This window comes from Balaenoptera borealis (genome assembly GCF_965194805.1).
Source record: "Balaenoptera borealis genome assembly, chromosome: 3".
Lineage (NCBI taxonomy): Eukaryota > Metazoa > Chordata > Mammalia > Artiodactyla > Balaenopteridae > Balaenoptera > Balaenoptera borealis.
In genome coordinates this window covers 22,374,910-22,401,110 of record NC_138866.1, presented here as the reverse complement: position 1 = coordinate 22,401,110, position 26,201 = coordinate 22,374,910, and the positions used below count along the sequence as shown (strand labels likewise).

The following is a 26,201-nucleotide window of genomic DNA, read 5'->3' as shown; positions in this document are numbered from 1 at the left end:
ACTGTGCTCAAAGCTAAGTCTAACCCCTTCATTTGTGCATTAAATTTCATTCCCTTCTCCTACTCAAAAACATTGGTCTGACAATTCTCATTTCTTTCCCTGCATCATCATATTCCCCCCCTTATTATTGGAACATTCCCATCAACATAAAATATATTATTATTTCTTCAACTTACAACAACATCAATGTTCTCCTGACCTCATTACTTCCAGATGCTGCCCTATTTCTCTTTTCCTCTACAGCAAAACTCCTTTAAAAAGTTGTCTGTACTTGCTGTTTCCAATGTATCCTCTCTTTTTTTTTCTTGAACACACTCTACTCAGGCCTCTGCATCAGCCACACCACTGTTTGGTGATGTCATCCTGTATCATGGCTCCTAAATATTCATCTATATTCTAATGACTCCAAAATTATATCTCCATCTCACGTGTTTCTCCAGCACACCACTGTTAACTCCATTTGCTGCATGACCACCGTAAACCCCCAATATGATTGGCGGACCAAGTGGCATTTAGGGTTCCTAGAAGTCAGGACCAGTTCAAAGCCAGTGCCTCATAGTTCCCAAAAGATCTGGGTATTTCTTTTTCCCATAGCACATTCATACTAATAAATGCCTACAGTTTCCTTTGGAAAAGGCTTGAAGGAAGATTCATAGTATATATGCATGGCAGGGTAGCAGGCTCTACCTTCAAATGAACTTAACCTCTCCCCTTCAATCAAGGAGTTCTAGGCTTATATATAGAAACTGGGTGAGAGGTTATGACACTGCATTGTGTCAGTCCACACCTAGTTTCTCTCAGACATTTGAACAGTTTTTATTTTATAGATCAAGTAACATTTTAGCGACCCATCTATATATTTCATCCCTAGAGACACTAAACAATTTTCCACTGCCAAAGATATCTGCAGCTCAAAACATACTGATTACCAGTTTATTCCTTCTGTCCATTATGGTAAATACATCCACATTGTCAGTTAAGCACTGATACTTGGTTAAGTGTCATTTAAGCCTCTGCAAATGCAGTCTCCTACTGAAAATCAGAGAGCATATTTCAATGGCAGTATCACCCACTTCTGTACTTATAAATAACAGCAACCCGAGAGCTTTCCCAAGATTCAGGTTCTCTCCTCACCAATGTAAATGGGGTGTCCTTGGAGCCTTCTCAGTGAATGCTGTGTGGGTTAAAGGAAACGGAGGGGTGGGACTGTAGGTCACAGGTGATAAATGTCTCTAACATTCTTTTCTCCCCGAGCCTTTTGGATCTGCTTTTCTACATTTTCCCAGGGGTGTTTTGGCATCTCAATCTCATTAAATGCAGGCTATCAAAGAGTCAGATGTCACTCATTCAAAATAAACTATTAGAACCACTTCCAATGAACACATTCAATCCAGAAACACTCATAAAACCATCAACATCAATAAGCTTGGTTCTTTCTGGAATTCTGTTCCTTCCTCCTTGGGCAAACACCCTTAGAATCCATTCACAATATTCCTCATTTTCTCTCTGTAAATGTTCCAATGCACACAGACTCTATCCTTCACCATAGTCCTTGTTACCTTCCTTGCCACAGTGCTGAAGGACAGTAACCCTTTGGTTTTCTAAGGACCTGCTTCAGTCAGCGTTGTACCATCAATCACAAGTGATGCTTTGATTGATCGTATGTCAGTTCATGTCATAGATCACTAACAATGCATTTCCCATGAACAAGTAGCTCAACACTCACTGCAAGCCCACAAAATGACCAAATTAACCCTAAAGTACTATGTTTGATGGTATGTTTCATAGGACTATTCCTAGTGCCAAAATCTTTGTCAGTCGGGACTCCTCAAAAGCAAAGCATATCAATGTTTTGAAATGAACTGATTTAATGGAATGAATTACTAATTATGTCTAAAGTTGTATTTTATGTAACAGAGAAACAAAAAGAGTGAGCACTAGAGAGAGAGGGAGAAAACATGAAGGTGTCACAGAGGTAGCAACTGAAGGAAGCAGTTACCACCCTTAGGGCTGGGGGTGGGAGACAAGGGCGAGAGGTTGGAAATTTTAAACCCTAGAAGCTGGAAGGAGGGCCTGTGGTGCTGGAAGTCAGACTTCCAATGACAGTGTGGCTCTGCTTAGCTGGTGCAGATATCTTTTTGTGTTGGGCTGGGGCCATGAGGGGGTGGGGTGGGTGATGAGGATGTTTCTACCAGTATGGGAAAAATTAAAACTGGATTCAGCTGCTGTTTTTGAAAGGGACTGCTGCTTCCAAGGTAAACAGCACTGCGAGGCAGATGCTTACAGGAATAAGAACAGATAGGAATCAAATAGGAATCTGACGGTAAATAATTCGCAATACTTCGGGGCTCATTCTTATCTTGCAATCAAATTACACTTTAAAGTTATAGCATAGCAAATCCCTGTTAGGGAAAAATAAAGACCAAATTCTTAAAAACAAGTGAAAATAGCACACATCCAATACAGACAAAAGTGTGGTAGAAGACGTTACTTTTTCGTCCCTCTTACTTTGCGCACGTATCTGAAAGCAAAACATCTGTTTGCCTGCACATGTATGCAAGCAAAATATTTTGGGTTTATCCAAATGGGCACACAATTTTTATTTGTTCCATAGGATAGTCCTTGACTAGAAAGCACTGTGCCAAGAAAATCAGCCGGGGTATAATGTCAAAATATCACCTTTAATTGTGTATTTATTTATTGTGATTTTGGGTGAAAAAAGATATTATTCTGAAAAAAAAAGAAAGTTGTCCACAATGTGATTTAATTTTTCAGGAGCTATAATGAAGCATTGCTAAGAACATACTTATTATATGAGGTAAAATTTCACTTGAGATTTAAGTGTTGCTTCTGGGACAGAATAAGTAAAGCCGCCTTTATTTTCAGGCCACAGAATTTTGTTGAAAATCTAAAGAAAAATTCTACAAAATTACTGGCCGATACAAATTTAGTAAAGTTGCAGGATGCCTGACCAATGCACAAAAATCAATTGTATTTCTATATATGAGAAATAATCAATTGGAAAGTAATATGTAAAAAGTATCATTTATAATAACAATGAAATACTTAGGAATGAATTTATAAAATATGTGTAAGACCTGTATACTTTAAACTGTAATAGAAAGTAAACTAATATTTGCTGAAAAAAATGAGATATAGTACTAATCTTAAATTAATTATATTATTAAATTAATTTAATACATTAAATTAAAATAATACTAAATATAATTCATATTAAAATGTTTTAAAATTATGTTCTTTAATATAAAACAATTTCTCATAAAATTATTAGTTATCAGAAGAATATAAAATTAAACTACATACATCTGAAACTAAATATTTTAAATCAACTATACTCCAATAAAACTTAAAAAAAAATTAAACCACAAATAGACACTCTACAGTTACAATGTAATGGCTAAAATTAAAAATACAATACAAAGTGCTGGTAAGATGTGGAAATAACAAAACTCTCACACATTGCATATGGGAATGCAAAAATGGTACAGGCACATTGGCAGTTTTGCAGTTTCTTATGAACTAAAACATATACCCACCATATGACCCAGCAGTTCCATTCTAACTATCCAAAGAAATGAAAACATATTCATGTCCACATAATAAATTGTACAGGAATATTCATAGAAACTTTGTCCATAATAGCCAAGAACTGGAAACAAATCAAATGTCCTCAAAAACATAATGCTAAATAAAAGACATCAAATACAGAAGACCGTATGATTCCATTTATATGAAATTCTAGAAAAGTCAAAACTGCAGTGATATAAAGCAGACCCTTAGGCTTTAAGGTCTGGAGTTTGTTGGAGTGGGGGAAGGATTAACTGCAAAAGGAAAAAGAACTTTCTGATGTGATGGAAATATTCTGTATCACGATTATGTGGTATTTATACAACTGGGTACATTTATTCAATCTCATCAAATTGCTCATTTAAGACTGGCAAATGTTATTGTATGTAAATTATACCTCAATAAGCTAAATTTTTAAAATTTGCAAAAGAAAACTAAATTTTCTTTCATGAAAGTAAGAGTAATTTACCCTTTCACTACGGATGTCACCTAATGCCTCTGGTCAGTTTCTGAGGGGGCAAAGTGAGAAGACAAAGAGAGAGCAAAACTCAAAGTTTCCTTTAGCTCAGGGGAGTAAAACCATAAAATGTAACTTCTTAACATGTGTTTAACCATAAAATGTATTTCCAAATAACTTATACTTGTGACTTACTGTAGCATTCAGTATTTGGACATCTATTATACCGACAGTACCACAGGCCAGTTGTGTTGGCCAGAGAAGCAAAGACAATCTACAGAAAGAGCATAACCTGGGCAATTGAGTCAAGAAACATCTGCCATTCCTCTACCGTTTCTCCCAACCTTCCCTCAACACCAGAGGTCACAGACCTTGAAAAGAGAATGAGAGAACCAGATCATGACCCCAATTCTCAACCAGAATACACCCACACATGCCACACGGTGCCAGGGCCAGGAGTGGGAGAGGACTGAGGGGAAACCACCACTCTTCCCCTCAGGTCTCTTGAGCCCTAGATGTAGCTGTTGATCAGGGAGGGAAAGGTCTGAACTAGAGTTAAGACTGGAGTTGTAAATTGGATAGTCTTTTAACACCAAAACTGACTGGGAAGGTATAAATCTGCCCAAGATGTGGCTAAAGAATTTACAACCAGGAAAGGAAGGGGGGATGCAAGATAGGACACTGACGGAAGTGTTTAAACAAAAATAATTCCTGTTTCATGTTTGAGCTGACCTATTCAATAAACTGGAATTTTCAAATTCTGGCCTGTTCACTTGCAGCTGTTGACCTTAGGCAAGTTACTTAACTTACTTTTGCCCTATGTATGAAATGGGAATTCATGAGATAAGACATATAAAGCTTAGAAAAAGCACTGAACCCATAATGTGTTCAATTCACACCAGCTTTCATCATCATTATAATTCGCATTATCTCATTAAACTCAATGGGCCTGGCAATAAGCGGTGATGGGATTAACAGGGGACATATATGCATTCCAAGAAATGGAGTGTGAAAAAGGAGAGGTAGGGAAGGTAAGGAACTGGAGAGTAGATGACCTACCTAATAGATTCAAATTCAAATTTTAAAAAATCTAGATGGGCCAAACAAAACCACTCTACAGACAAATCCTACCCTGGAGACTGCAATTTCCAACATAATTTCAAGATTTCATTCAACTCCAACCTGGACCTGACCACCCAGTCAGCTTTAACCCCTTCTCCCTTATTGCCTCTTTATCCTGTCAATTCCCACATCCTATTCGTGCCTCCATTCAATGAATCCTTAGCCTTCTCTCCAAAATAAGTTCTGAATACTTCCTCTCTTTGCCCACTTCCACACCTGTATTGGTCAGCTATTCCTGCAAACCTAGGGCCTTACAACATTAAAGGAATATTTTTCTTGTTCACTCTTTGATGGTCAGCAGAGGCAGATGTGCTTCCGTCTGTAGTTGGCTGGGCTCCAGACTTTGGATCAGGAACAAATTTATATCACGTATCTCTCATCATTCTTAGACCAGCAGCTATTTGGGGCATGTACTTCCTGTGGCAAAGGGCAGGAGCACAAGCGGGTGAATAAGAAAAGCACAGTCGCTCTTGAGTTCTTAGCCCGAAACTGGCATATCGTGGTTTCTTCCCACTTCGCACTGGCCAAAGCAAACCACACAGCCAATCTCAACATCAGTGAGGCTGGGAAATACACTCCATTCACTCTCGTGGAAGGTATTGCAAAGTCATATGGTGAAGGGTGTAAATGTGTAATTCCAACAAAAGGAAGGTGTGGATAATTGTGAACAATAAATGAATCAATTGACAAAATCCCATCCTTTGGTCGCAATTATTCATGTCCCTCTCATACCCAAATTACACTTAAGCCCTCCCCAAGTAACACCACAAGGATGCAGACATGTGGAGCAGAACTGAACCCAACCCCAGCCTAGAGCCAACTCCAACTTGGGCGACCTGCAACCTGAAACAGAGCTACTTGGCTAATCCAGCCTAAATCAGCAGACCTGTAAGTGTGAAAATAAGTGCTGATATCAGACACTGAGTTTGGGGGTAGTTTTATTAGGCAGTACTTACGTGGCACTAGCTGATTAATATAATGCACTTTCTCATAATTTTTCTATGTCCTTGACATGACTTCAACACTTTCTCAATCTTCTTAAATCCTTCCTATGTCTCAGATTGACCCAAATGTTCTTTCAGTTCCTATATCTTTATCTCATCTCCAATAACGTCTACAGAGGCTATGCTACTTACTTTGTACTTTAAATATAGTCATTCTGTGCATTTTTGAAAACTTGTTATTCACTCATATTTCAACAAAGATTTTTGAACCCTTACTATGTGAACAATGACAAGAGCTGAGAATACAAGGATGAAAACAGGATCCAGCTTCTTGGACTGTACAATCTAATAAGAACAAAATAGTAACTAAGAAGGTACATGAATGCTCTAATTCCAATGTATCAGTTTTAGATGCTTAATTAGGTTTTAAGCTAGGACAAAAAGTTAAAGGCGAGGATTATTTTATTCTTTCTTGATCCCCTTATAGTACTAAGAGACAGAGCTTTTCTAGAGTAAGTTTTCAATAAGCAGTTGTTTTTTTTTTGTTAAATGGTTACTTCATCACAACTGCCTTTGTGCTATGTCTAGCAGCTGAGTCTTTCACCCACTGTTCCCAAATATTTGCTGAATGGCTATTATGTGCCAGGCATTGTGCAAGGCCAAGGTGGTCCTGGCTGTCAAGGAGAGTATAGTCTGGATGAGACAGGCATGTATACACATAATTATGATAGCACTTAAGATACACAAGAGTACTGCGAGAGCAAAAAAGAGTGACCAAGTTCACTTGGGGAAGTAACTCTATAATTTTATATTATAATTGGATCATTAAAGTGTAGAAATTTTTCAGGCAGGAAAAATGGGAAAGGCTCCTCTAGGTCACAAGAACATCTTGTACAAAAGAAACTAACACACCATTGTAAAGCAATTATACTCCAATGAAGATGTTAAAAAAAAAAAAAAGTACATCGGCATGAAAAAGCAGATGGGTTTGGAGATTAGCAAAGCATTAAGTATGAATAGAATTTAGGTTGGGTGGGAGCTGAGTGATGAGAGATGAGGCCACAGCTGAGCTGAGAAGAGCTTTATATGCCAAAGTAATAAACTGAGATATTATTCTATGGAGGTCGAGCAACAAATGGAACATTTTAAGAATGAAAGAACTGTGATTGGATACTTCTATTTATTTGAGGGTGACCACCTCATGACAATGTGGAGACTGGAATAAATAAAGATAACTTGATGACAGAAAGACCAGTTAGGAAACAGTTAGTTCCAGGCCCAATATGATAAAGGCTCAGCTAGGCTGGAGGGTGGACTGGAGAGGTGTTTCTGCAAGAGTTGACAGGATGTGCCGAGCCGGTGGATGGGAATTACAGAGGAGAGCAGGGTAAACCAGGTCTGCATTGTGTCTAAGCTGGGAGCCGAATGGGACTTTCATGACTTCATAAGATAGGAGGAAAGGCAGGTTCGGAGTAGAAAGAGCAATCTAGACGTAAATCCTGTCCTACTCATCTCTCCACAATTTGGGTAAGGTATTTCACTTTTCTGAACTACAGCTGCATCATCTATGAAATGGAAAAATAATATCTACTTTATGGGATTGTCATAAATAGGAGTAAAACATAAAAGCATTGAGCATACTGCATGGACAGAGAAGGTGCTTGATAAATATTTGCTGAATGAAGGAAACTGACTGAAGTAGAGTGAATAGCGAGACCAGCGTTTTAAATGAGGCTTGATTACGTGACCTTGAGCATGTTACCTAACCTTGATGACACTCAGTTTCCTCACATGTGAAACAGAAAATCTATCCTACCTCACTGGCTTGTTGGGAAGATTAAATCTGAAATCCTATGCAGAGCCTGATGTAGTCACTGGCACATAATCGGTGCTGAATAAATGCATTGAATGAAGGTATAAATTCATTCAACTGTGCTCAGTATACCTGTTTTAAGGAGATAGAAAACTACCTCAGTTTAGTAAATATTTACATTCACACTTAGACAAATACACACAAAAGAGGATCTTATGTTTGTTTCACATTAAATTTAAAATGGTAAGCTTCCATTATTTGGAAAGTTAACTTAGAAAAGTTCATTCTTCAATAATGTTAAAAAACTGGCACGCCTCTCTAATATACTTGTGTTATATAAAAACTAGAAACTACCTTCATATCTTCTCATTAGAAACAAAGCCATGTACACAGCTAAATCCTTGTGCAGAGTGTAGGTGACCTGCGTAACTTTTATTCCAAAGAAGTGGTACTAGACTGAGAAAACTTGAGAACCACTATTTTTAAATAACACAAGTACTACCAGCATTAATCCTTTTTTAAATTGTTTGAATGCCTTTGACGATTCACTGCGGATACTATTCCTGCTTGAATAAATACATTTTACTTTGTATATCGTGGCTGTGACAGATACTGGTATATGGCCTCCAGTATCTTTCCTTCTCCACCTTCTTTTAATAGATGAGACCACCCCTCCACCCTTCCTCCTCCATCCCATCTTTTAGAAACATGGTCTCCCAGCTACAGACTACATTTCCCAGCATCCCTTGAAGCTAAGTAAGTTCATGTGCTAAAGTTCTGGGCAATGAGAGAGGAGAATTGATATCTTTCATTTCTGGGTCATCTCCTTAAAGACACTTGCCCTGGACTCTCTCCTATTCCCTTCTTCTATGGGCTGTAGCACAGACGTGGTAGAAACCCAGCTTTGGTAATGCTGATGAGCACATCAGGGAAGGAAGAAACCTGTGTTGTTTAATGACCTTCACCACCTGGACCAGAGGGACCGTAATGTGAGAAATACATTTCTATCTACGTAAGCCACTACATTTGGGTTTTCTTTGTTTTTAAAACATTTTTGGGAGGGAGGGTTAGAGCATCTCAACCTCTACCCCATGGAATGCAGGGTCTTACCTTGTTTTACAAGAAAAAAAAAATTGTTTCAATTGTGAAAATTGCCCTTAAGACTTTATGGGACAAACAGATTTTTAAATATAAAAGCCCAAAGTGTCAGGCTGAACTTTCTGAATACTCATTATTACACCAAGGATACTACAAGGGCTTTTCCATCACTCCTTATGTGCTAACAGTATTTTGAGTTCTAATGGGGAATACTTGTCAATTTGGTTGGTTTTGATTATGAGTATGCTGTTGTTTGTAATGAAGTAGCGGTTTCCCATTTCTTTTACTAATCCTGCCAGCGAGTGCCGGTTGAAAAAACTAAAGACCTTTCAACTTGCCCTATCTCTATGAAGCTTAACCATAAATTAAATAAAGGACTGGGTGTCTCAAAAGAGAATATCTAAAAAAAATGGTTCATCAAATTTTAACCTTGAAACAATAGTGTCAATTTTGTATACCATAATCACTGATTTCCATTAAAAAATTTTTGTTGACTAAAGGACAATATTGGAAATAGAATTTTATTGTATGATTCAAGACTCTAGTTTTGTATACCTTCAGTAATAGGGTACCTTGCATCAGTATTTTTATTACTAGTGTAATGAATAGCTATGAGATGGTTTGTTAAAAATAAAGTTAAAAGATAGTTAACATAAAAGAATTAGAGCACCACATGATGGTGGAATATAGCATAATATAGCCAGGACGCATCAAAATTATCATACGCGGCCACTTACGTAACTTAACTCAATCACACATAGGACTGTCTTAGATCAACTGACTTTGGAAAGTAACTGTACTGCTGATATTTCAGTCACTATCAATAATTCTCAACTTCAGAGAAGTTAAATCAGTTTCTTCCCCTCGGCTTCCCAATAACCAGTGACAGCTGTTGTAGTGGAAAGAACCCTTGGCTAGGAATCAGGAAACTTCATTGCTAGCCCTGGCTTTCCTACTTACTAAGTGTGAATTTGGGCAGGTCATTTAACCTGTGTGCTGGGTAATTATGAAGTTCAGAAAAAGATCATCTATAAGAAGCATTTTGGAAAATAAAAATCTTTATACAAATACACAATAGTATATATATACACATATGTATGTATGTATGTGTGTGTTATGTAAGGAAAGCATCATTAACAATATAAAGCCACCTATAAATGTGTTCATATATATATACATATGAACACATATATATACGTGTATTATAAAGATATACACATCAGCTAAATTGAAAAGTTTTACTATTTAGGATTTATTTCCCGGCTGCTTCTAAAATGAGTCAAGGAAGTTATAGGTTAACACACAATGTAAAGGTGCAATGAGACGCTTTAAAACAAAACAAAGTCCATGCAGATGACATTTGAGAAGCATTTTTTAGTGGAGCCCTCCTGCTCTTCATTGATGGCTAAAAGCAAAGCAGATTAGGGGACTTTCGTTCCCTTATTAGTAATAACAGATTACTAATAGTTTATTGAACACTTGTGAACTGTCCCCCACAAATAAAAGTTAGAATCTTAATAATGACCTACATCTAACCATACAATGTTACCCATATCCCATTACTCTGTCACTGTCTCCCTGGGTGATAAAGTTAATAAGCCAACTCTGCCAGAGTTCTCTGGAAGTAACATCTGAGAGGTGTCAAGTTCCCATAGTGGAATACAAGGCACACATTAGGCTTGTACCCTAAATTCAGCAGGACTGTTATTGTAACATTCTTTTGAACTTTTTTCCTTAGTGATCATCTTGAATCGTGAGATGATAAGAATAAGAATGACTAATCTTTCCTTTTCCTAGTCCCACACCACCTGTTAGTTTTAAGTGAGCTACATTCCTTTTTATATACAGGTAAATAAATTAGGAATTAATTTCATGAGGTGGAGGGTAATACAAACAACTTTGATTCATCAGCTCAGGCAATACCATTCTATTTGAAACCATCCATCAATTCCCTTTGATCTTTTTTAAAAAAATGCAAAAGTAAAGCATTGCGTTTTATGGCCTTAGTCCTTAACACGAACAATGAATATATTAGACTGTATTTTTATTGGACAGATTAGTATTGATGGTCATCTAACTCAAACTGAAAGTCTCAGAGTAAAATCACTAGGTTAACATTGGAACTAGCAAAGAATGGCATTGGAGATTCTCCCCCCATGTCCCAGTCTTTTAAGAAATGATAACATATAATAAAATGGGTTAGAAATCTCTGTACAGATGGCATGGAAACAAAAAAGCAAGAGCTGGTCACTGACTATCACTTTCATATTTCGTTCTACTGGTGTGCTTGGCCTCATTGCTTAACCAAAGCATCACTCCAAAAGGGTCTCCAGGCATTAAAAAATGCTCACGACTGGGATATAGGTCTTTCAGAAGTTGGAATTTCTGGGTGGGATGAATTGGGAGATTGGGATTGACATATATACACTACTATGTATAAAATAGATAACTAATGAGAACCTACTGTATAGCACGGGGACCTCTACTCAATGCTCTGTGGTGACCTAAATGGGAAGGAATATGTATACGTATAACTGATTCACTTTGCTGTACAGCAGAAACCAATACAACATTGTAAAGCAACTATACTCCAATAAAAATTAACTTAAAATATTTCCCCTACCCCCAGTCTTGTGGCTGATGCCTGAAATTCCACTATTACAGGCTCCTTTCATCACTTCAAAATATTTGATCACTGTGTAAATAAAAATGCATATTAGAGTAAAAATATTTTAAACAATTATATATAAAAAATAATTTGGAATTTCTTCTCCAGTCTAATATTTCTATTTTCTGATACTTACAAGAAAAAAAGTTCCTAAAGAAGAATTCTGCAGCAATATATTCAAAGTTTGCCACCTTAGAACTGAACCATAATATGCCTTTCTTCCAAAGGAGGCCTCCAAATGCAGTCTCATTTAGTATCATGGTGTACCTGCCAAATAGGCCGCAGAGAGCGCCAGCCCCATCTGACAAATGGAGGCCTGAGTGTCATTCCAGCCTCTCCCCATGCAGAGAAAACGAGGGGAAGCAGTGACAGCCACATATTCTACTCATTTCTTGAATGTGCATTTGTGAGCTCACATGTTCAATGACAGACTCCTTAAGCAGGTTCAGAGTAAACAAATAGAATATGTTGGGAATGCTAGTCATTGTGATTCAAAATTTAACCAGTCTCTCGGAGCAACTGCGAAGGGACAAAATGTATGCAAGTAAACACAGTCTAGTTGATCTCGGACTCACCTGACTCCTCTTGTCCTGTTGGAGTTGTAAATACCTGCCCAGATTGGCAGGTGTCGGCTAGAACAGAGACAGTGGAGAGGGAGAGGAGCCCCAAACACTTAGTCTTTATATGCCCCCCCCTCTTTCTGTTCAAACATCCTCTTCACTCTGATTGGCTTCTGGTTCTCTCACTGCCCCTTGCCTTTGAAGTGTTCTCTACTCAGCAACACTCAAGGTTAATTGTCTCCAACTTCCCCAAAGCATCTACGCATGTCCTGGGCACGCATGTGTATTTCCAGTGACCCAAAGTGACAGTTAGTGGGAAGGAGCTTCTTGTAACTCCTTTTCCTGGAGACTTGTCTCTCCTTTGCACTGCTTGTCTTGGCTCTTCTAAAACGCTAAGGGAGGTTATCTATTCTTTTCACCCACAGGTTATAAAACACAACATGGTTCTGTTTTAGAAGGATGATCAGCACGACTGGCATATCACTGCTAGAAAGAAAACTCAGGTTCCGTATTTGAACCCCTACCTCGTCTTCCAAATCAAGCACCTCCAAAAAATTATGAACCCGTTACTGCTTTTCTCTTTGTCATTCCTACTCAGATTAACAGTATCTTCCTTTCCTAATACGTTCTTTTTTCATTTTTCTTCTTTACAAAGTTTTCTTTATAAAGTTTCTTCTGACAAAGTTGAAGCTATGGGTTATTTTTCTGAAAAAAGAAAAAAATCTTTATCCCTAGCTTCACACACCATACTATAGAATGAACACGTGATTTCCAAAGAGCAATAACTGGAATAACTTTGTCATTCCATCTTCATTTCTTAACTGAGAAAACGAATATTCAGGTCAAATTCTGTGGTAATGGGACAAGGGAGTTTCCAAGTTCGTTTCTTAGAATGAAATTTTATTATACCCATTACTGAGTGAAAGCAAAAGAGAAGCTTAGGAATCATTCAGCTACGCGTTGTCTTTTCTCTTATAATGGTATTTGCTGAAAGGGCAGATATCCAATATACCATTTTTGAATTTCATTATGACCATTTCTGATAACCAGAATGTGACAGGATGATCACCTACATTTAACTGAATTTACAGCTTTGGTCTACACAGTGACTGTGAAAACATTAAAAAAAAATCATGTATAATTGAATTTAACTGATTTCTGCCAAATAGATAAATATCAGCTTTCCCTCAAGTCTTTATTTCAGTGAAATTCAATTAGTAATGAGATTTAACATTTCCAACAATAAATTTATAACATACTAAATTTAATCTCTTGAAATCTTGAAACAAACTAATGCATTCCTCCCCCCCAATTCCTCTACATGGAGATGTACTGAATGTCCTCTTAGAATTCTCAAATGTTGAGTTATTTTTGATTCAGAACATTTCCACTGGTTGCCCTTGAGTAGACCTGCCATATTATCACATTACCTTTGGAATCTCTTTAGACTGTGACCGACATTCTCAGCAAGGCAACTAGATACGAACACCTTCTCCATCGACTTTTTTTTTAATAATAAAATGACATCTCCCTTGAGTAACTGGTCACCTTGCAAGGTCTCAATCCACTGAGTTGAGTACATGTGTTACTATTCCAATGAACTATAGGAATTTCTTTTTTTTGCTCAACTTAGAAGTAACAAGAACTTTGTTAATATCTCCCCACATATTTGAGCTGTGAAGTTCACAGTATTTTCCTAGAGAATTACATTCCTCAGTATTTCTTGTACTTTCTTCCATCCTCCACCCCAATTGTACATATACAAGTACCACCTGCTTTTGGAAAGTTTGCTTTATGCAACTCTGCTTTTACAAAAGACCTACATTAGTACCTGTCTTCCCTAACCAGAAGAAATCCAAATAGGATTTTCGCTTTTATGAAAAAAGGTACATAACCGTTTCTTTGCTTTATGCCATTTCAGTTTATTAAAGGTTTCATAGGAACGCTCTATTTTAGGGTAGCAAGGGAAATGTGTGTGTGTGTGTGTGTGTGTGTGTGTGTGTGTGTGTGTGCATGCGTGTTCTCATACATCTATAAGTTCTACATCAAGTCCCACCTATCTAACTCACAATTAAGGCTTTGATAAAAGAAAATTTTTTAAAGGGGGTAGAAAGGTATAAATTTCCAGTTATAAAATAAATCAGTTATAAAACTATTATAAAACCAAACTATTGGGTGTAAGATAGGCTACAAGGATGCATTGTACAACATGGGGAATATAGTCAATATTTTGTAATAATTGCAAATGGAGTGTAACCTTTTAAAATTGTATAAAAAGTTGAACATTTTTTAAAGAAGAAGAGGCATCAGTGAGATATATACTTAGAATTATTTAGAAGAATGTCGCTAAGAAAAATTCCAGAAAAAAAGTCATAGGGATGTAATGTATAGCATGGTGACTACAGTTAACAATCCTATATTGTATATTTGAAAGTTGCTAAGAGAGTAGAACTTAAAAGTCCTTACTACAAGGAAAACAATTTTTGTAATTATATATGGGCAATAACTGGTCACCTTGCAAGGTTAGATGGAGACAGAGGTGGTGAGAGGTAGACTTACTGTAGTGATCATTTCTCAATATATACAATTATCAAATCATTGTTGTACACTTGAAATGAATATAATGTTATCTATCAATTATACCTCAATAAAAATAAAGTTTTCAATAAAAAATGAAAATTTTCATTAAGCTCTTAACATTGCTCTCTGTGGATAAAGGTCAGGGTATGCTATCTTTCATAATAATCTTTTTCATATGGTCTCTCTGAAAAAAATCTGTGAAGTCACTTTCTCCTTGTCTTCATCTCCCCATTCCAGGTACCCAAACTAGTCTTCAGAAGTATGTTTAGCTAACAAAGACTTCAAATGTTCTGTCTACTCCCAAGATACCTTCATTTTAATCAAGAATGTGTCTTAGTGAATTTCTAAATAGGAGGTCTCCAGATATCCTTGATGGGGGTAGGGGGGAACTGGGGTGGAAACATTGCAAGTGCTCTGAAAGGGAGAAAAAAAGAAAAGTGGCAAAATATATAACTTGTAATTTTAAGGAGCAAAATTGTGCCAACTAAAATAGTGTTTTGATACATTATTTCTAATTTTTACCCTGCAGAGTTGGCATTATTATTAGCCCCATGTTTACGAATAAGGAAGCTGAAGCTCCCAGTTGTTACATGATTTGCCCAGGGTCAGGCAGCAGTGAAGTGGGAGAGCCAGGACTCACACCAGGTCTATGGATGCTCGCGCCCACTCACCTGTGCCTGCATATTTTTATTACACTCTGTCAGAAGGCTTTGGAGAAGGATAAGTGAGAGCTCAAAATCTCCAAGTATCAGCTCCAAGTAATGTGGAATTTGAACAGGAAGAGAGGTTGGACCAAAAAATATATATGGAAAACCTAAAAATGCCCCTCCCTCCATCTTTTTGAAACCCAAGGAAAGTATCAGAGTAAAATAGAATGAACATGGACTTAGAAGTCAGAAGGCACTGGGTCAAATTCAGTTTCTGCCAGTTATTATACTAGCTTGGGTAAAATTACTTACTTCTTTGGTGTCAAGTTCTCTCATAGAAAAAATGAACATGATAATATCTACTCCATTGGCTACAGTGAATATTAAATGAAATAACTTATGTGAAAGTCTCAAGATGAGTGCCTTCCTAATCCTTTCATCCATTGTTATAGTTTATTTACAACCTTTAAATAGATGCAAAGGAAGAGGCTTTTAAATCTGTAACAACATATTCTCATGAGCACTGGACCACAGGTGTACCATCATGCCTAAGAGCATGAATTCTAAATCCTAACTTCTGGTTAATATCCTGGCTCTACTCTTTAAACGTTGTGTAATCTTAGCACAGTTGCTCAACACTTCTGTGCCTCGGTTTCCTTATCTGTAAAATAGAGTTAATGATGGAACTTACCTTGTGAGATTTTGTAAGGTATGAATTTATTAATGCAAGTGAAGTGCTTATTACAGTGACTGGCATTTAGTAAGTGCTCTATAAATGCTAGCTATAATTATTAACCAAGCAAATAATAGAGTTAGAACACTAATTCTCAACCAGGGGTGATTTTGTCCCCCAGGGAACATTTGGTAATGTTGAAGATTTTTGGTTGTTACAACTCAGCAAGGAAATGGCATCTAGAGGGCAGAGGCCAGGATGCTGCTAAACATTCTAATATACACAAGACAACCCCCATGACAAAGAATTATCCAGTCTAAAATATCAATAGTGCCAAGGTTGAAAAATACTGAGCTGAGAAAAATCATCCCTGGTCAACAGAGATCCTGAGATATTTCCCCATGGGGCATAAGAGGTCACTAAGCAAAGATTGCTGGAAACCCAAAAATATCCCTACAGAAACTACAACCCATTTAATATCCAGTAAGCTAACATTGGAAAAAGTAAAAATAATTATTGACTGTATGGGACTGTAACAGCATGTCTTAGAGTTATTTTAAAATGCTCTTTTAAAAGAGTAATATTCCTCATTAGAATCATTATTCTAAAATTCACTGAATAAGAATTCTGAGAGTGAATGAACAAGGATGCATAAGGGCTTTAGAGACCACACCATAAAAATTAATGTTTGCAAATTTATCCGGATTCCCTCTCCCGCAAGACCTTGCAAGTGAAAATGGTCTGCCAATAATGGATACTGGGGTAGGAAAGAAAGTGGGCACGAATTTTCATGCTCCTTATTTATATTTTCACCCTCCTCATCCTCGCCCAGATACTTTGTGGGTGATGGAATTAAAGAAAGCTAAATGTGAAGGACTCAAAGCATCTCTTTTCTCACAGTCTCAATGTCTCAGGTGAATTTAGGAGGATCTCTAGCTGGGAGAATTCCTTATCAATCCTATCTTCGTGTTTCTCTACTTCTCCTCCAGCGTGAGTTGAAGAGGGTATGTTGGCAACTTGAACCAGAAACCAGTAAGCCCAGGGGATGGCTTTTCCTTACCAAAAACAAAAAATAGGCTTCAAAGTCTGAGGAAGAAAATAGGGAGCTCTCCATGAGGAACACACCCTTGGTCCTGACCTTCATTATTCGGGACTTGATGGTTGGTACTCAGGTAACTGGAAAGTTATAGTGAGGTCTCTTTTCCTTCTTCAGTCATTAGCAGGGAGGTATTGCTCAAACACAGAGCACTGTTCCAGTGAACACAAGACACATGAAGAGGTATGACTCCTTTCTCACGCTTGCAAGTGAGATCCACCAGAGAGGCTCATGTGTGTTTAGGATGGACTTAATGTTGTCTGCCATATGTCAAGGGAGGACTCTTTGTAATAGCCTGATTACAGTGGGTTGAATAATGGTGCCCAAATATATCAGGTCCTAATCCCTGGAACCTGTAAATATTACCTTATTTGGAAAAAGGGTCTTTGCAGATGTGATCCTTTGCAGGATCTTGAGGTGGGAAGTTTATCTTGGATTATCTGAATGGGCCTTAAATGTAATCATGAGTGTCATTTTTTTCCCCTGAAGTATAGTGATTTACAATATTATATTAGTTTTAGGTGTACAACATAGTGGTTCACTATTTTTATAGATTATACTGCATGTAAAATTATAAACAATAGCTATATTTCCCTGTGCTGTACAATATATCCTTGTTGCTTATCCATTTTATACATAGTAGTTTGTATCTCTTAATCCCATACCCCATCTTGCCCCTCCCCTCCTCCCTCTCCACACTGGTAACCACTAGTTTGTTCTCTATATCTGTTTCTCCTCTGTTTTGTTTCACACCTTTGTTTGTTTTACTTTTTAGATTCCACATGTAAGTGATAACAGAGTATTTGTCTTTTTCTTTTTCTGCCTGACTTATTTCGCTAAGCCTAATACTCCCTAGGTCTATCCACGTTGTTGCAAATGGCAGAATTTCGTTCTTTTTTATGGTTGAATAATATTCCATTATATATCTATCTCACATCTTCTTTATCCATTCATCTGTTGACGGACACTTATGCTGGTTCCATATCTTGGCTATTGTAAATAATGCTGTTATGAACATTGAGGTGCATATATCTTTTCAAACTAGCGTTTTCATTTTCATAGAAGAGTGTTCTTATAAGAGAAAGGCAGAGAAAGATCTGATATACTGGGAAGAGGAAAAGGTCATGTGACCATGAGACAGAGATTGGAGGGATGTTGTCACAAGCCAAGGAATCCTCCAGAACTAGGAAGGGTCAAGGAATGGATTCTCCCTTTGAGCCTCTGAAGCAAGTGCAGCCCTTGATTGCTGTCCAGTGAAAAGGATTTTGGACTTCTGCCTTCAAGAACTGTGAGACAATACATTTCTGTTGTTTTAAGCCACTGGTTTGTGGTAATTTGTTTCAGCAACAACAGGAAACGAATATACTCGTCATGACTGTGGATTCTCTTCTCACAGACCTCTATTAGTCTAACCTAAGGGAAAAAGGAGGTGGAAGAAAAAGAAAAAGAAAAATTAAGAAACGGAATGCAAGCAAGAGATAAAAGAAGAGGAGGAGGAGGAGAAGAAAGAAGAATCAGGAAAAAAGTGGAGGAGAAATAACTCACTGAATGGTATAGGTCATGTGTGAATCATATTGGGGAGAAGTTCACATAGCCCCTAAAGTCCACTTCTATCAGTATGGTGGGTATTAAGGCTATGCCCAGGCCTGGGTCAGAAGAGGAATTTGTCTTTAAAACTTCTTATGATTCATCCAATAGTTGTAATGTAGCTTGCTGAATTTTTTCTCATCGAGGTCACCAATGGCCTCCTTTTGGTTAAAAAACAGTAACCCCTTAGTCATCAAGTTCTTTAACCTGACGTGCCGACACTATATATCCTTCAAGATCCTGCTCATAACCCACTTCCTCTACAAAATCTCCCTTGACCTGTGTTATTTTTCCATTTTCTGAATTCCTATTACACTCACAGGAAGTATGTCTGTTATTATTTCTGCCTCTCTAAAAAGAGGCCAGAAATGTTTATAGCTAAACACCCCAAAATGTATAAAACAACCCCCCCTACAGCAAAGAATTATATTTTTATCCCCCTTCAGCAATTTGCACAGGGCTGGTCTGTAAGAGTACTATTGTGACTGACTATCCGCTACTTTGAGTCCAGCAATACAGATGGTCTCATCGCCTTCATTTCTACCTATTTATTGTATTGTACAATGAGGATCGATATTAGAATTATGTCCCTGCGGCATGCTAGGTCTAAATCATAAAAAAGTACATCGACAAAATTCACTGTCTTGCTGGTTAAGAAAATCTACTCATACATTTCAGAAAGTTTTCCAACTAGAAGAGTTGAGGCCAGAAAGCATTTCTCATTCATCCTAATTTAACCCCAAAATGCAATTAATGGCAACCCCTCAAGTCTCTAATATTCAAAGCATCTGAAGATTTACTTTATTATCAGAAGAGGTTTGTCCTAAAATACACCTGAAGGTACCTGCTTTCTGGTATTTATTTCCCAATATGTGGCAAGTCTCATATAATGGAAGCTTATTTTTTAATTGATATATGTTCCTGGCTTAACATTTCCAAAAGGAAAGTTTTCATTTTGGGGCTTATTTATACTTTTAGTATTGCTCACTTGCATCCAGTGTAACTGAAATTGAAGCTCAGTTCAGGAAACTATCCCACGGTAAGTGATCAGATAATTGCCCACATGCAAGCCATTATGCACACACATGGCTAAAGAATCTAGTCAAGGATATACAACTGTTTGTGAGCAGTCCTCGTGATTTCACTTTTTTATTTTTTAAGCATAAAAATACCAAAGGCACATTGTGGCATTCCCATCACATAAAAGCAGTGAATATAAACCACATCATACAATTAAGAATCACAAACACATAGAGAATGGTAATAAATTAAGTAAAACAACTGAACTAATTAACATACTTCCAAAACAGAAAACCAAGACTTAAAACATTATATACCTTAGTGAAATAACAGCTGCTCTTATTACAAACCATATATTCCATTAGTGTGGTATTTTGTAATTTATTGCCTTTCCCACCTTGGAAAAATTATGTTACAGTTATAAGGCCATATTAACATTTTTTGGCCTTTTATAAGGCCTTTTATAAGCTTTTGAAACTGGACATTCAGCTATCCATTAAGTCAGTTGCTTGAAAAAAAGCTTTTTTTTTTTTTTTTTTTTTTTTTAGCTCTTTCAGAATGCTCCAAAAGAATGATTCAGAGAAATCATAAAAAGATTAATTCATAATAGTGAAATGATGAACTTCATAAAATATAAATGCCCTTCCCACCTAATGTGTTATCTATGTATCTAAAGCATGATGCAGTCACAACATTCACATTGATTGACCAGATTTCTACTCTGATGACCTTAGTTAGTCCGGAATAATGATCAGGACCAAAAGGCCCACACACCCTGGAAAGCTCAGAGGGTCTTGGGTCGGGAAAAGGGTGCTTGACTAGGCTGGTATTACTAGGTTCCTTTTTTCAACTTTCCAAAGAGAATCCTACAGGTTGTAGTTTGTTTTCCTGTTTGCTCATGATACAATGCTTAGTACTCTACTACCACTTTCTGACACTCAAACTTCACTCTGCCCCTGAAAAAGGAAAATCATTTTCTTCAACCAGGGCCTTCTTCCTTGTATTAATATTAATATCCCATGAGAATATTAGCTCTGGAGGAAAGAATTTGGTGGCAAAGTTCCATATTTTCTCATGAAATTCACTCCCAACTTCCACTCACACATTCATAGGACAGTCAGGAGAAAAGCTCGCCATTCCCTCCGGCCTCTCTTCATCCTTCCCCTCAGCTTCTTCTGACACCCACTCTGTTTTTTTTTTCTTTCCTACTGAACCATAAGCCACTTTTATTAGCAGAGGCTCTTCTTTAGGCAGAGTATATTTTGTATTTATTAGGGCAGACAAGGATTTAAGTTTAAAAAAACTGGTTGGCACTGGCTAGAGTGTAGAGACAGAAAATAGAGCCTGCTCGGTCCCCTAGGCTCTAACCCCCCTGACTGCTCTTTCTCCCCTCTCTTGGGCTGCAGGGAGGATGTATCAGAACCTAATGTATTATCAAGCCTTAGTAAGATTTCAGCAAGGTCAGTGGAGTTGACAGTTGTTGCCTCTCCTTTTTTTTCCTAGAAATGTTATTTAAAAGACTTGCTGGAAAAAAAGAAACTCCTTAATGCCATTAATTCTTCTGCATTTTAAACATCTGAATTTTGCATTTTAAAATAAAAATCATTAAAATGGCTCTTTGCAAATGTGGCCGAGTGACAAAATACATGCATTCAAATGTGGGCTCCATACTTATGAATGTATGATCTTGAATAAGTTATTCAACCTCTCTGTGACTCAATTTCCTCAGGGGAGATATATTTTTGAATGAAAATGATAAATACCAACCTCATAGGCTTTTGTTAGGAGTAAATGAGTTAAACTATGGAAAGTATTTCAGCATAGAGTTGGTACTCAAGAAATACCTGATGAATTTATACAATCTAACAGAATAAATATGCTAATTCTAGAATCCAAATAGTTTCACCTCTGATTGTTGTATAGTTTGAGTGAGCTGTTGCTGTTTAGTAAAAGAAAACAAGAATCTGAGCTCACTGGAGAATTTTACAGATTAAGGGGATCAGGCCTAGATGTTCAAGAAAAGTCAGAAACTTTTATGGGGAACCAATGTGTGCCATGTTCTGAGCCTGGAATTTTTCATGTGCCATTACACGTAAGTCTCCAAACAGTTCTGAAGGAGACACAATTAGTTCCACTGTGCAGATGAGATAAATGAGCTCAGAAATGTTAACTACCCCAAATCACACTTACCCCAGCTAGTAAGTCAGTGGTAGAGGTAGGATTCTAATCCTACGCCATTTTAAAACCAAACATAACATGGAAAAAGGAGGAAGGCAGACTGTGCAAGTAAAATGATTTTATGAAAATGTCATTATTGAAGAGATCATTGACAAGGTTTGTTTATAATCCAAATATGGTTTGGTATCTGTCAGAATTAGCTTCAAGGTAGAGATTCAGACTACACACTGTTCAGTTTTAATCCAGTGAAGAATGAATGCTATTATGTATTTCAACAGCAGACTCACAGACCATCAGAGATAGAAAGCGACCCAGAAGACCATTTAGTCCAACCTCCTCCGTTAACACCTAAGAGACACAAGAGGTGAAATGGCGGGCTCAATGTCATACAGGTGATTAGTGGCTGAAGTAGCCAGGATTCTTCTGGACCCAACGCTCCTCCCCTTGCAGCATGCAGAATAGCCAACTGGGACACCATGGTTTTAAATCCATCCATTTAGATGCATGTAAATTCTAGTTCATTTTAAATACCCCAACTCCTACTTTAGCATTTAAACCTAAAAAGAATATTAGAGTGATTCTTAAAATTCTTTGGGAAGATATAATAAATAATAAGAATATTCTCTAGTGAAAATAAGCTTCTATGATCTAGAATCTTCTTTTTAAAAACTGACTAAAATTCTGGGACTGTTGTATTTTATCAAACAAGAACAAAAATTAAATATTGTCTGGGTAGAAGAGCCCTTTAAGGGAAAGTATTGCTCTTCTTTATACAGAGAGGAATTAAAAAGATCTTTAACTTTTTGTTGTTGTTGCTGTACTGCATTCATTCACCAAATGTTTACTGAACGTCAAACAGCTATAATAGCAGGAGTTCTACTTTTCTTGCATATTTCACAGCACTCATTACAGTGCTGGGCTTTTGGTAGTCATTGATTAATTGGCAGTACCTTCTCCTATGTTCAGTATATTAAACGACTTCAGGACAGAAGTCATTGAGGTTATGTCAGCTACTATGTATATCCTCCTACAGAGGTGAAGGAAGGACATAGCTCTTGACTATTCCAATGCTTGTGTTGCCCTGAACCATGCAGCATGATATGCACTTTCTTAGTTATAATATCATCAGTAACGTAAAGTCCAAAGTTTTACATGTGCATGTACTGTCTCTTAGGCTGGCAACCATCAGGCTATGTGATGGTAGCCATACTGAAAAAAACTGCACTATCCAAGTATGTCAGAGTACACAGTTCTATCATAGGGCCAAGCTTTGTTAATGCAGGTTATAAAAGACAGATGAAAAGCACATTATCCATTGCTTCAGCGATAGTGCATTATTACAAACATAAGAAGAAAGCTAAAAATGCCAGATCTTGGGAAGCTCAAACTTTTTGACCTAAACTTCAAAATATGCAAAACATTACTTTGGTAGAAAGGGTTTTGGATTGTAACAGCAATGTGGAGAGAAAGGAAGTACTAAAGGTAAAGACAAAGAAGGATGGAAGTACACAATTCTAAGTGCTTTTTATGGCAGACACTTAGCCAAGTCAGCAAATAAATTGTTAACTGACAAGAAGTTGTTATATGAACTAAGTGAGTTTCTCAAGCCAAACATCCTGAAATAAAGGAATGCTGGTGGGCTGAATAAGCAACGAAACCACAATTAGCCACAAATTCGCTGGATATGGGCAGGTCTATAAGGCCTAGCAAAGATTTACCTGCCTTATTGTGAAAAGGGTGAAGCATCTTCCTGCAGATGATATTGAAAAGTCAACAATCATGGAGCAATTGATCTTAAATCACATGGGTCTCTCCACTTTCCCTAAAGTACTGTACAGCAAAATTAACTTGGGATTTAAGGGACTGACGTTACAATCTCAAGGATTTTGTTCTACATTATCCATCCAGTGGAAAAGTTCTGGCAAACTATGTGATGATGATAGGAATCTCTACAAAAATCCACAAATATCATGGCAACACATACTCAGGCCTCAGTTACACACTTATAGAAACACAAGAGATGGTGCATGCAATGATAACACAGATACTTAACGGATATCCATTATGGAAAATTCAGCACATTTCATGCTCAGTAAATTAGTTATTAGTATTGGTGACGTAAGGCTGTTATCTGATTGGTGTGGTTTTCCTGCCATCTTGGCACTGAAGGCATCATTTAAACCATTAAGTGGAAATTCCAAGAACACTATGATTTGAATTCTCATGAATACAATCAGGCAACTGGTTTGTTAAGTGCTGAAAGACTCTGCAAATCTGGCTATCAAGATCAGTTAATAAACACCATTTGCTCACTGTAGTAGGGAAGGATGGTTGACAGCATAGGTGTGGTTAGTTCAGTTATCAAATGCATTCGGAAGACTGAAAATATGCCATCCACTGTGCTAGATAAAACACGATGCCTTTATTTAAAGAGCTTACTGTCCAGTGAAGCATCTTGTAATTTAGAAATATAGTAATTATATTTAGAGCATATATACATAAATCATCAATTAAAGATGCTTTCTAGGTACCACTGATTGCATTCAGCAATTTTCTACATAGCTTTCAAAGATTCTGATTCTCAATACAGTAATGATTGAAAGAGTTAAGATGTTCAATCTATGATGATATCAAAACTATAATAAAAACCTAAGTCTTGGTTCCTATTACACACATTTTTCTATATGCCAGACCTTTGGCTCATAATTACAAAAATGCACTACAAATATTAAACTGGTGATGATTTACTTTGGTCTGACCTTCCCAAGTCCTACCTGGATTTCAAATATTAATAAATGTCTCTTCACACAAGTTATGGGTAACTTGGGAATTAGCTCCCATGATGCTACCAGCAAAAGGTAAGTAATTCTGTTGGTAACAGTATTACTTTTGTAAAATTGTTCAAACATTTGTATAAAGTTATGGTGTTGAGACCAGTACCAAAATAAATATGGATCTCAGTCTGGTGTTTGTCACTTTGATGAGCATATATCATATTAGGAAAGTTTGTAGGTTTCAAATGTGTTGTCTGCACATGTGGAAGGACAAAGAAGATTCCTTACACATCCATGCTTTCAACATACAACACCCGAGTTACAAGACACCAGAAGATTTTAAGTTTTTCTTCTTTAGATGCCTACTTTGTTTCCAGTTCACTTATAATCACTCTCTGAGAAGAGCAATAAACACTAAATATTTAAGGGTAATGAAAATTTAGCCTGAACATCTACTTGCATGAACATCACATGGGAAAGTTTTTTCTTTAGCTGCTCTGTGGTACCAGTGTCTGTGACCATACATCCCACTGAGAAATATAAAGAGTCCCAAAGGGCAAAATTAAGGATAGAGAACATCTGACCTCAATCATGGGCGTCAGGATAAGAAATGCATAACACATGGTCACAACTCAAAAGCAGTGATCTCGAGGTTATTGCAGAGGATGGCAGCTGTTCAGTTGGACATCTGGATCTCTGTGGCTCCAGAAATGGACTGTTCTCACATGAGATCTGTCTATGAGAAGCTCAGCCCGTCTTCAGTAACAATTCTAACAATTTGAATGAAAGCTTCATGTAGTGCCCAACAAATAATAAATTTTCACATATACACAATATCCTTGTTTCTGGAAAGTAAATGTTGCCCAGAAGCAAAATATTAAAACTGGAAGGATCATTTTGGGGTTGTATGGCTGTGTCCAAACTGATCCTTCACCTTTAGGGTTTACGTTCAAAAGATTATCAAGGTAATGTAAGGGTTTTGGCTGTCTTCCTGTATTACTTGATACTATCTGAATATACATAACTTTTTGCTTACTTTTCAGAAGTTCAGTTTCATTCTCTTTTCTAAGAGCAATAATCAGCAAAATGGGCATGAAAGGTTAGCACATGCACGTCTAGTTTAGTATGCAAGTCTAGTTGTATCAATTTCAAACTGTGTATAACTATTCTAATTGGTAAGCAGGAATTAAGAAGTATGAGCATATTTAAACATACATGTCCAGCTAATCAACTTTATCAGTGCACTACGCGAAGAAATTATACTTAAATTCTTTACAATTACAAGGTTAAGATTGGTAATATGTACAGAAGACCTTTTTTTTAGCCAATTAAACAAGACATAATAGATTCACACTAATTAATAACGATGTAGAAATGGATAGACGATTGAATTAAT

The 26,201-nt window shown here is 37.1% G+C and overlaps 2 protein-coding genes across 8 annotated transcripts in view; one reads left to right on the top strand and one right to left on the bottom strand.

The window, feature by feature from the left end:
- Positions 1-345: 345 nt before the first annotated feature.
- LOC309625350 (uncharacterized protein) overlaps positions 346-26,201 on the top strand; it is a 90,711-nt gene continuing 64,855 nt past the window's right edge. The window contains exon 1 of one of the 5 annotated variants that reach the window (XM_082384775.1): positions 346-8,936. The gene's annotated coding sequence lies outside the window, so the exon portion shown is untranslated. The remainder of the gene's footprint in view (positions 8,937-26,201) is intronic. The other 4 variants (XM_082384774.1, XM_082384773.1, XR_014242466.1 and 1 more) reach the window with 4 other exon arrangements.
- CEP128 (centrosomal protein 128) overlaps positions 19,493-26,201 on the bottom strand; it is a 444,997-nt gene continuing 438,288 nt past the window's right edge. For all 3 annotated transcript variants that reach the window (XM_082384674.1, XM_082384675.1, XM_082384676.1), the window contains one exon: positions 19,493-22,379. In XM_082384674.1, the coding sequence (XP_082240800.1) occupies positions 22,373-22,379 (7 nt within the window). In that variant the 3' untranslated portion in view covers positions 19,493-22,372. The remainder of the gene's footprint in view (positions 22,380-26,201) is intronic.